Source organism: Choristoneura fumiferana, chromosome 23 (genome assembly GCF_025370935.1).
Source record: "Choristoneura fumiferana chromosome 23, NRCan_CFum_1, whole genome shotgun sequence".
Lineage (NCBI taxonomy): Eukaryota > Metazoa > Arthropoda > Insecta > Lepidoptera > Tortricidae > Choristoneura > Choristoneura fumiferana.
Window position 1 is genome coordinate 12,534,017 of NC_133494.1, and position 12,620 is coordinate 12,546,636.

General features: G+C 36.7%; 1 protein-coding gene across 2 annotated transcripts in view; it reads left to right on the forward strand.

Moving 5' to 3' along the window:
* The first annotated feature begins 435 nt into the window (after nt 1–435).
* LOC141441315 (uncharacterized) overlaps nt 436–12,620 on the forward strand; it is a 67,232-nt gene continuing 55,047 nt past the window's right edge. Inside the window, exons 1-2 of one of the 2 annotated variants that reach the window (XM_074106010.1) lie at nt 436–2,668; nt 12,197–12,436. In XM_074106010.1, coding sequence (XP_073962111.1) covers nt 2,542–2,668; nt 12,197–12,436 — 367 coding nt within the window. In that variant the 5' untranslated portion in view covers nt 436–2,541. The remainder of the gene's footprint in view (nt 2,669–12,196; nt 12,437–12,620) is intronic. The other variant, XM_074106011.1, reaches the window with a different exon arrangement.

Sequence of the window (12,620 nt, forward strand, 5' to 3'; positions counted from 1 at the left end):
ATACCTACATGAAATATATATTTTATATATATTTTATTGAAAATATACGTACAAAGTAAGAAGCCGGATAGTCGGCGCTTTTTGCCGACTATTCGCCGACTAGTCGCCGACTACGAAAGTGGCCGGATAGTCGGCTTTCCCGACTAGTCGGCGACTAGTCGGCACATCTCTAGTAATTATTAACAATTAGTATTATGTTTTACTAACAAATATGTTTAACTTTAAGTTTTAACGTACGCTGCGCTGCACAGCTTATGTATTGTTTTCTCTGTAAGTGAACATTGTTCTTTTGAGAAAAATAAATGTCTTTAACCTGAAATGAATTGGCTGTAGATTCTGATGCCGTTTTCAATTATTTGTTAAGAGTTCCTGTATTTCTACCAGATAACTAAAAAAACTATATCGGAATATTCGGCCATTTTTACCGAAATGTGTCCAGATAAATGAGGCGGTTGAAACGCTCAAATAATCGCCCTTTAAGCCGCGAGATGTACTTTTGTTTGTAGTGAACTTACTTCTCCTATTTTACTATGGCACAATTCACTGCAATAAATTTCCCACAAGGGTCAGTACAATGACTAGTACTAAACATTTAGTTACTTGCCTCGTGAATAGTGTTTAGGGATGCAAAATTTCTTGTTTTGTATCGATATTGCAAATATTGTAAGTATTGCAATGGATCTTTTAAATTTAACTTGATTATCTTGAGATACACATCGTTTTTTTTATTATATTTAAACTGCAAAATGATTAAGTTACACAAACTAAAACTTAAATATAAGTAACGATATTTTAATACAGTAACAATAAAGCGAAGATGTTTAGTAAACATTACTTACTATTAACAGAAGAATAAGTTTAGATTTTGAACCTTATACAATTTCGTAAATCAGATATCATTTCAAGTACGAACTACATTATGATTAAGTAGTACGCTGCGTTATTTTTGATCTGAAATTCCAGCTAAACGGTCGGTAAAATACTACCTAACTAAATATCGAATTGTCAGTTATCGATACCAAAATATCGTGTTATCGAACTTGCATCACTAGCGTAAACCTATCACTGACGGCGCTCAATGCAACAGGTGCATTTTTTAGCCCGGCTCGGCTGTCTTCGCGACGGGGGGCGGGCTCTCGCGAGACACGCCCTCTCCTAGCCCAGACACGCCCACTCACCGTCTTACGAAACTTTTAATGAACCTAAGACAACTTAAATAACCATTACGTCAATGAAATTGAAAATGAGTAAATTTTTTGTTCGTTGGCAAACATTATACGTGCATTAATTGGGAAAATTAGAGAGCGTGCAATTTCAAATAGGATTGATTCCGCAACTTAATTAAGTGCCAGATACAAAACGAGTAAACAAACCGCAAACATCATTAATTTTAGATAGGTGTACATACCTGGTTATTAGATCAATTACCTACGTTCAATTACGTACTGTAAGTTAATGTGCATACGATATCATAAACTTCACCTTTGAGATGCGAGGTTTTCTGAAACATTAAGATAAATAGGGATTACTGAGGCCTATCGCTTTTATAGATGTCTCTTTCTACACAAACCACAACGCCTAGAGAAGAGCGAGATACTCAACAAAATGAAAAAGCTCATAACAATTTCCCCCGCGACAATGGAGCTAAAACAAAAATGAGACTACGCAAAACTTGCACGCGTTTCGCTCACACACTCGACTGTGACGCTGTGTATAAGCGAGAGGGGGCTACAACGCATTTTCCCAACAAATGAAGCGTGGCCAGACCGCAGATTGACCGCAGAGAATGGAGGCTTGTGACGATGACGGCCGCTCAGTAGTAGACGAGATTTCGCCGCGAACGCACGTGACAGTCATTGTAACGCTGGCTACACACTCGCGCTAACTTACGCACACGTCAAACCGCGCTCTTAGAAACATTGACGCATCGAGAGCGGGAAATCTTGAATTATAATCAGCTGATTACGATATATTAACCGGTGGAAGCGCGGATTGAGGCCTTTTTCTAGGAACGGCCGAATGTCATCCAAGAATTTATATAAACTCGCGATTAGCCCTCAGCGTGTGACTCATCTAAGATGACGAAAGTTAAACTGAAGCACAAAACCCAAGGTCTGCGCTAACTGACTAACTAGAATGTGCACCAAAGTGGGACTGAGGAAAAATTTGTTAATTAAACTGTGCATTTATGCGTAAACCTGTAGATATATAACTGTGTCGACGTAAACAATAAACTAAAATATATAATTAAATTAACAGACTTTGTAACTTTGAATTAAAGAGACTGAATACATTTTAAAGCTCCAAAGATTTAGCAATCGATACAAGACGATTATAAACAGTAATTTATTTAAATACTCATTATAAAAATACAAAGAAGAAATCATATTGGAAGCGCGCCAATTCATTATCATCAATAGCAACAAACAATTGGAGAAAGTGCGCGTACTTTAAATTAATCATTCGTATTCCGTGTGCAGAGCCCATTGCGCGTTTTGTGCCGTAGTTATATGTGGTTGTCTTGTGATGCGGCAGTGAAGGATGCACCTGCCGTACGAGTCGCGAGGCCGGCGCCGGCGCGAGATGGCAGATCTGGAGCCCTACTGGCTGCAGTCCATAGTGGACGAGGCCCTGGCGGAGCACCCAGACCTCGGTGAGAATCATCTAGGTATTTATATGCTTCACATTTATATACATAAATATTACTTATAATTAATTATTTTATGAAGGATTCTGTGTTTACCTTACTTTGTTTCCTGGTTTCAGCAATAAGTAACTTCTTCTACCTATGTACCTACGAGTAGGTACTTGTTAAATTAATAAATTTAAAGTATAATTATAATGCGATACACTTGACAATTAACAAAAATAATAACAAAAATAAAATAAAATAGTTGTATTAGTACTTACAAGGCTGATTTAAAGAATAAATTATATACGACGTACAGTCAAGAACATAAATATCTATACAGCCATAGCGTCAAAATATGTTATAGGTACATACATCTACCTTATGTTTAGTAGCATAAAGCTGTATAGATATTTTTGATGTCTTGGTAACGTACCTATATATTTATGCCCTTGGCCGAACAACAAAATTAGTAGTTTGTTTTGTAGTTTTAAAGTTTTTTTTTAAACGGATTTTTTTCGGGGGCTCCGGTTTGGGAGTAATATATCTCAAATATCATAAAAAAACAACTTTGTAAAGCGTCTAATAGGAAAATAAATATGTATCATACCTGATTTTTTATTGTAAGTATTACCTACGTGCGATTGCATCTATTTGTCAAAGATCAAGGAAAATACCTTATAATCCTTGAATACTTTATAATCTAAGTTAGATACCACGTTCCGATTATTCTGAAGAACCGGAAATATCACGAATAATTGTTGCTATGGAAATCAACTCTTGGCCAAACATAGAGATAAAATATAGAGATCTTGATCCTCCTAAAGAACAGTTTTTTACAAGTGTCCTCAAAAATCGGTACTTACCTCGAGTCCCGGAGTAGGTAGGTAGACATTTTATTTCTAAAATTCAAATAGTTAAAAATTACATTTTTAGCGTCGAGATAGCGTTCGCCATAATACAATACTTACCTATTTTCAATTAGTTTAGCACTATTACTACTACTAATACTACTAGTTGTTTAGTACTATTAGTTGCAGGTGGTAGGACCTTGTGCAAGGTCCGCCCGGATTGCTACCACCATCTTGCTCGCTAATCCTGCCGTGAAGCAGCAGTGCTTGCACTGTTGTGTTTCGGCGTGGAGAGTAAGACAGCCGGTGAAATTACTGGCACGTGAGGTATCCCATCTTAGGCCTCTAGGTTGGCAACGCGTCTGCAATACCCCCGGTGTTGCAGATGTTTGTGGGCGGTGGTGATCTCTTACCATCAGGAGACCCACTTGCTCGTTTGCCATCCAGTCGAATAAAAAAAAAAAAAAAAAAAAACTAATGTTGCTTAGTTCGACGAGTACGATCTATGTTTTAATTTTTTGCTCGTATTACAGGCCACACCCGGGATAACATTTTCCTTGGCCTTTCAAGTTTCATTCTAAAAAAAATGATAAATAAACCTACTCTTATCAGATTCAATTGAGACTCTTCGCAGGCTTATATTATTGTGATAACAGGCGAAACTTACAGTAATATGATAATAGGGGTACATTATACGACTCTAAATGAAGATTCGGTGTATACACATAGCGCCTTCATGCTTTCAAAGAAAAGACATCAACGCAAGAAAGCTAGCAGGCGGGTACATACGTCATGCAATGTATATGTATGTACGGAACATACATATACTCACGCCTGGACCTCACTGGGGTATGCAGAAACTGAAAAACGTCAAACCTGATTGGACACCTATAACATAAACAGAATTACGAGTGCGTTGCTAGCTCTTGGAGGAAAGAGTAATTGTTTGGTTGGTTTTTAGGATTCCGTGCCTGTATAATGACACCTAGAATTAAACAATGCATAGATTCTTAATAGGTACAAATAGGTAAGTCAATAAGCACTCCCAAATATATCTCTAATAAATACAAGTCAATACCACACAAAGCCGCAGCAAATCGCTAGTCAGTGTGAGACAAAACCTATTACAATTAGTGACAATCACCTCGGGTTAGGGCGGCCGTACACCGGACGCTGCACTCATGGTAATGAGCTCGTTGAATGAGCCCTAATGAGGTCAGGGGTTGTCCAACATAACCCGCCGAATATTTGGTGCAGGTGCACTGCAATCCTATCTATAAATGATGATTGGTTGGCATTTGTTTTTAATCACACACATCACGGATTGTTGCTGGGAAACGTTTCTTAGGGCCGCCTAATACTCGGAATTCCGTTTCGGAATTTCGATTCGTTTTTTGTATTTCTAGATGGCGCCACTGTTGCGTGAGGTTTTAAGTGTGACTTTCAAAGTCTGTTACTACGGGCGTGAAAACAAAGTTTAGATCATATTTAATACACCTTAAAACCGTACCATTAAAATATCGAGCAACCACAGTGTTGCGTAGTCCCGTTTTGTTCGGAAAAAAAGGGAGGACAAAAGTTTCCGAAAGACAAAACTGTCTCCAAACAGAGACATTCCTTGCCCGTAACGCATAATTGACATAATTAATTTCAGGTAATGCAAAATATTCACAGAATTATTCTAATTATAAATAAACCCGCGTAGCTCACCCAAAAGCTATGAGATTTGACATTTCGGAGACCTCACGCTACACTAGTGCCTCTAGCGGCAAATTCATACGCGATAGCCTTCATTCCGATACGGAATCCCGAGTGTATGATGTATAGTCAACTAGCTGTTTCCCGCGTCTCCGTCCGCGCCGAATTCGTTTATTATTACTATCCCGCAGGAACTACGCAATTTTCCAGGTTAAAAATCTATACCAAATTTCATTTAAGCTATTATTTATTTCAAGTAATCTTTAGTTGAAAAAATTTAATCCTTAGGCCATTGTTATAATTTTGACCTAAATTTCCTCCAGGACAACTGGGCTACGTTCTTAGGGAGCTTATTAAATATTTTTTTGTTTCGGCACGAGTAAGGTAGGTACTTTGCCATACTCAGTCAAAAGTCAAAAATATTGTGCAGGTACTCTCAATAATTATTAAAACTCATGACTTGTCAAACGTAACAGGAAAATCTGGTACATTTCAAAGTGAAAGTGATGTGAGGCAGCGTCGAACCGACTTGTTCGAAACCATCCCAGTCTCAACCTATCTGACTACTAACCGCAGAATCCTTGTGTTAGATAATATTGACACAAATCAATAAATCATTGGTTGACGGTACCAAATTAATACGTAATTACCATTCAATTAACATCGTGATGATTTTTTTAATCAACTTAAAATAAATTTCTTTCTTTGACGTGTATTTATGTACCATCAGCCAAATATGTAGTCTACCACCCTAAAGTTGATAATCGTTTGCATGTCATAAAACAATAGTGCCAATAGACGTGTCTGTCAACTTGAAAATTCGATTTTAGCGACCTATTCATTTGATAGGAACTTGTTTAAAAATTGATAAAACACTTATTTTGCTGATGGTACCTATGTGTGTTTGTAATTATCTCAAAAACTATTATTTTATTAACGTTACAAAACAAGCAGGTAATGTCAACAATGTGGTTTTTAATTATAAGCTAGCCAGTTACAGTCCTATTCATGGACATGAGCAAGGCATTTGACTTTGTGTGCCATAAGCGTTTGATTGCTAAGCTGTTTAGGTACGGTGTGCGAGGTCCCACTTTGGACTGGATAAAATCATACCTGAGTAATAGAAAACAATGCGTGGAGATTTTAAGGTACTGCGATAAGTCTAAAACAGTAAAGTCATACCGTTCATCATATTCAGTTTTCAGTAAATACGTATGGGGTACCCCAAGGTAGTATATATTAGGACCATTGTTATTTTTAATTTATATTAACGACTTGCCAAATGATTTACCCCATGAATGTATACTATTTGCAGATAACACATCAATTGTAATAAAAAGTAAAGATCTATTGACATTTAACGATGAAATTAATTGAACATTAATCCAAACAATTAAATGGTTAGACATAAATAATTTAGAAGGTGAACCTTAAAAAAAACAATTACTTATGTTCAATTCTATACGGATCGAGTCAGATCACAAAATTTAAAGGTTCACTTTAACAACCATACCATTGAAGAGGTGCAACATACAAGGTTTTTGGGCATTGAGATTGACTGTCACTGCAAATGGAAAGAGCACAAGGTCTGCTCTAAAGTTAACAGCTTCGTATTTGCACTAAGGCGAATAAGTCAAACCATTTCTAAACAAGCTGCTCTGGTAGCATATCATGGTTACGTGGGTGCAACATTAAGATACTGTATAGTTGTGTGTGGCAATGGTACAGGAGTTGACCGGATATTTATTCCGCAGAAGTATTGCATCAGAGCAATTTTCTGAATTAGGCGAAGAGATTCTTGTCGCAGTTACTTCATACAATACAAAATATTGACTTACTAACTGTTCTACCGTGTTTCGAGAAAGTAAAATACTTACACGTTCATTCTTAAATCAGATTATTTCGTCACACCTAAACAAGGCGCCTTTAATCAAAAATGAATGGTACAGTCAACGTCATAAATAAGTAAGCACTTTTGTAACTTGTCATTATACTGTGTTACTAAAACACTTGTTACTGAAACGTTCCACGTTGTGTTATAAAACACTTCAGCCGCTATTTAACACAAAATTTTCCTTATGTCGACGCGATAAAAATGAAGGGCAAGTAGGTATTAGGGTTACATATTTGAATATCGAAAGTTAAAATACCTACGGGTAAAATGACGATGTTCAAAATATCGAAAATTAAAATAACGAAAGTTTATATTGTCGAATAGTTAGATAACCTACGTCCAATATTATCGAAAAAACATTTATCTACAAAAGTGGCATCGAAAGATATAACTATTGAAGTCCGAAATATCGAAGTACAGAGAGAGTATCGAATATCATATGTATGAACTTTCACGTGACAGGGTCGACGGAGCTCCTATTCCGCTTAGTTGAGGCGCTTCGCGCCTTGACGCAATACTAACTTAACCTAACCTATTGAACATGAGTTACCAAAAATATTTGGTTCGGTTAGGTTAGAAATTTCCTGCCTCGCACAGCAAAACTCTGGAATGAACTATCGCCTGCGGTATTCCCGGACCGATATGACCTTCAAGTTTTCAAGAAAAGAGAGTACCTTAAAGGCCGGCAACGCACTTGTGACTCTTCTGGCGTTGCAGGTGTCCATGGGCGACGGTAATCGCTTACCATCAGGCGATCCGCCTGCTCGTTTGCCCCCTATACCATAAAAAAAAAAACTGATCACAACAACGCACGAGCCGAGCGAGCGAAGCGAGTGTGCCGCGGCAGCGACCGGCGAGTGTTTAAAATGACTAGATTATGTAAAATAAATACTATTAAGAGAAAGGAGCAATAAATAAAGCAGATTTGTATGTACGATATTTAAAATGTTCGACATTCAAATATGTTGACTGACATTTACAACTTAGATATATTGGCTGTCGATATTTTTACTCATTCGATATTTTAATCAATCGACATTTTAATCTTAGACATTTTGACCATAGGTATAACAACTTTCGATATTGTGATACAATCGATATTTTAATTTTCGATATTCAAATATGTAACCAGGTACTTATTAGATAATTTGGTAACATATCATGTTGAGTGCGGTACGTTTTTGCTTGTTGGATAAGTAAATAAGGAAAACTGCCAGGTGTTGGTGTGCCATGTGTTGTTAGATCGGTCGTTTACCCATTGCGGACAAAAATAAAGATATGTACTGTAATGTTTGTGTGGTACTTAATTCTTCGTCCTTCTATTCTTAAGCGATCAATATTTTTTGTTGGGTCACGCAAAAACGGATATAGAGTACTTAATCAAATTCAACATCGAAGTTCCGTATCCAAATGTTCTGTTCTATATTCTATGAAAGATTGGTATATATTAGTATATATTGTATTGGAGTCATATATGAAAATGCCCTTTATCTTAAATTAACTTCATTAATGTTCTTTTTTGTTCTTTCTTCTTTCACTTGCAATTGATGGACGTAATTTTTTACACACAACCACATTAATAAAGCTACATACAACCATCATCATCATATCAGCCATAGGACGTCCACTGTTGGACATAGTCCTCACCCATAGACCTCCAGTTGCCTCGGTTGAAAGCGACTTGCATCCATCGCGAAGCCGCGACTTTAACAAGGTCATCCGTCCATCTCGTTTGCGGACGTCCTACGCTGCGCCTGCTAATCCGCGTACACACAAATCTGACATTTATTAACACCATAAAAATTTGACAAATGTGTTAATACGACAAAGTAAAAAATTGAGCCACTACTTTTGATGCTGACTGTACCACATAAACAAATATAAGTAAATATCAAAGAAAAAATATAGTAAAGGTATTTAGATAGCAACAGACATAAATAGATATTATGTGCATGCGAAAAACTCGTTGTGCCAGTTATCTTAAGAGAATTAACCATAATTCGGTGTGACATTAGTAACGACACTCAAAAATAACTTTGATTAACAGACTTTAATTACCACTTTAGGATGCTGATGTAGCGGTATAAATTTTTATTTTTTCGACGGCATTTAATGTTCACTAAACTGAAAACAAACACCAGTGGTTTAGTTGTAAAAAGTTGCGCTTGTATACTTCGATTTCAGCGTCTTTCGGTTCAAAATGGAGATGGTAGATAAGAGATAACTGAGATAGTAACAAGCGCTTTTACCTAGATGCTAAAAAATACCAAGAATATTGCGCCACAAGAAATATGTCAGAGTATTTTTTTAAACAAATTACAAAGTTTTGATGTCAAAAGCCAGCTCGAATCGCGTGTACTGATGGATTAGTTCGAACTGCTGCCGTGGTTATATTCTCTTTGCTGCTGCCTTCTCGTACCGCAGAGTATTAGCAGAACAAATTCGGCAAAACGCTGACTTATTACACGCTAGGAACTTCTAAATAAACAATCCCGAACTGCAGGGGGGCTACTCTGAAATTCGAAAATCGAAGTTCGTATCGTACCGTCCCGCTGACGCTTATATTATTTTGCACTTGACTGAGAGGGACGGTACGATACGGACTTCGAATTTCGAATTTCGTAGTAGTCTCCCAGATCTTATACGTCATGTTCGTAAAAAACTTGACGAAGCACGCACTATGTTGAGCTTTATACGCGCCGCCCTTCCCAATACTTCTCTACTTCTGAGATTGTGTAAATTTCCGTATACGAGACAGGAGTAATATGCGTTGGTTGACCTGAATTAATATATTAACCTCTCAGTGATTGCGAGCCGCCTGCGCATCCCCTTTATCACCAACCGCGTCGCGGTCTGCGGCCTATAATTTGTATAGATACCAACTTCCGTAAATATAGAAACCGCGGTAACACTATTAATGCTTTTTATGACTTCCCTTCCCGTTACATGGTTAGTTTTTCTTGCAATTGCGGGCTGAGCAATGACACCACGATATAAAACAATCTTGTTAAAATCAGGTTAAACCCGCACCACGAAGTGCTTAATTTTATGCACAGCACTACAACTAAACTAAACTAGCATAGTTTTATGTACCATCAGCCAAATATGTGGTCTACCAGTCTAAAGTTGATAATCGTTTGCATGTCATAATACAATAATGCCAATTAGACGTGTCTTTCAATTAGAAAGTTCGACTTTGGCGACATAATCATTTGATAGGAACTTGTTTAAAAATTGATAGACCACTTATTTGGCTGATAGTACATACGTTCAGAGACGGAAGGGCCAGGCTGAAAACCAGCGCCTTCTTCCTCTTTCTCCTTCTTCTTCTTTTGTTTCTTCTCCTTCTTATTAACTTGGGGCAAAAGGTCTCATATTGAGAAACCTCAACTCTCCAAACTCCTTGAATACACATGTAAAAGAGAGACATTAAAAGAGGGATGTTGAGTGAGAGTTCATATCGTTCAATGAATGCTCTCTATGATTCCATTGTTATAAGGTCTAAATGCTGAATGCTGCATGCATGCATGTATGCTGGTTTAGGACTGTTGATAAACAAAATTTGCATCATATACATTGTTAATGTATTGTTTTAAATTATTGAAAAATAATTGTTTAAAGCTTTGAATAACATGTGTCAGGGGTAAGTATATTAAATGACTCTTTTGTATTTAACGCGTCATGGTATATTATAGATAAATGTATTGTTTTCCTCTAATGAATCCTAAATTGGTTAGGAATATAACAATATTGATTAATCATCGTAACACAAACAAGTTTTTTTCCAGAAAAAGACTTCAAACTGATGAAAAAAACTGTAGTTTCCTGAAGTGGCTTTGATGAATTACTTTTTGCCCGATTTGATAATTTTATGTTTCTAAGCGTTGGACATAAAAAAATGGAAAAAAGTCGATATCATGTCACTAAACTCATATTTACTAAAATTTACTTGAATTTAAAGTGCTTTTCTTTTTCTTTCGACACAAAAATGTACAGGGTTTTGAAATTGCTAAAATGTAAGTAGAGAAGTTATATCCGTGCAAAATTACAGCTTTCTAGCACTGATAATCTCTGAGCAAAGCCGCGGATGGACGGACAGACAGACAGAAGGACTTGGCGAAACTATAAGAGTTTTTGCCATTGTGGCTACGGAACCCTAAACATTACATTTATTTCACGATCAGTGTCAAACGAATTCCACTCACAATAATCCACAATCTTATACAGTCATTTCTAAGTTATTTAACTTTAACCGACAGTGATACCTTAAAACGAATGTTTATTTATTTTACACCTGACCTTACTACTTTTGAATTGGTCACAGAGGAGGAATTATGTGTGTCTTATGCGAATAAAGGTGGCCGTGAACTCGGTCTCCTCCGGAAGCATTCGAATATTTTGGTATGCATCTAATATTCGACTTGACTCGTAAGCAAACCTTTTTCCTGCTGCAATCGGTTATCTAAGCGACGCTAATTAAAGCCACCAGACCTTATGATAACTCAAAATATTTACTCTTAGGTTATTCTGCCTTACTATTGAAAAACATCTTTTTGTTTTATAATATGAGTGCATTGTCATGTCCAGTCAAATCAGCGACTCGGCATGCACTTTAAAAGTAAATCTAGCCACTGGAACTATCAAACTCCACTTGTTCATGAACTACGATACAATATTTTCCTGCTCCACTATCAATTACATTATTTGTTAGCGGAGAAGCAAGGTAAAATATTGTGGTTCAGTGAAATGGACCTCCCAACCAATCAATTAGCCCTTTAATTAAACAAAAGCTTGTGAAATGGTGACTTTTATATGATCAAACGATACAGCTTTTTTCCTCTGACAGATGTATGGACTAAAGGGATCTTTAGTGGCTTCATAAAAATAATCCTTACTATTTTTTATTATCTTTTTTTTCTTTTTCAATTAGGTATAATTGTGTTAGATACTTTTAAAAATCTGAGCTAGTTCTTAACACACGCGTCCAAAATATATATTTTTTTAAATCGTATAATTTGTCTACTTTGTATCATACAGATCATCTTTTCTCATCCTGTAACTTGTTTCTAACATAAGCTGATCTTCAAATTACATTGTTAAAAAAAAAACTTTTTTCTTCCACAGTTCGCACTGGCAGCCCAGACTACATGTGCTCAATGCTACCCCAGCACTGGCGTTCCAACAAGACTTTACCAGGTGGTTTCAAGGTGGTAGCATTGGGAGACGTCATTGACGGCACTCTTGTGACCATTCGAGCTGGCAACGATGAGAATTGCTCCGCTGAACTAAGGAATAATACAGCTGTTATGAAAAATCGGGTTGCCAAGTTTAACGATCTGCGGTTTGTGGGGAGAAGTGGGAGAGGTGAGTGATTTTTTCCGGAATTTCATGTGTCTGCTATTTCACTCATTATTTAGATTAGAGTATTAGCAATACCGATTAATAATAGCCGTAGAAAAAATGTAATAGACGATAATGGATATACATTGACATACATATTTACATAGAAAACACATACATAGAAAATTTGTAGGAACGCTAAACTTTT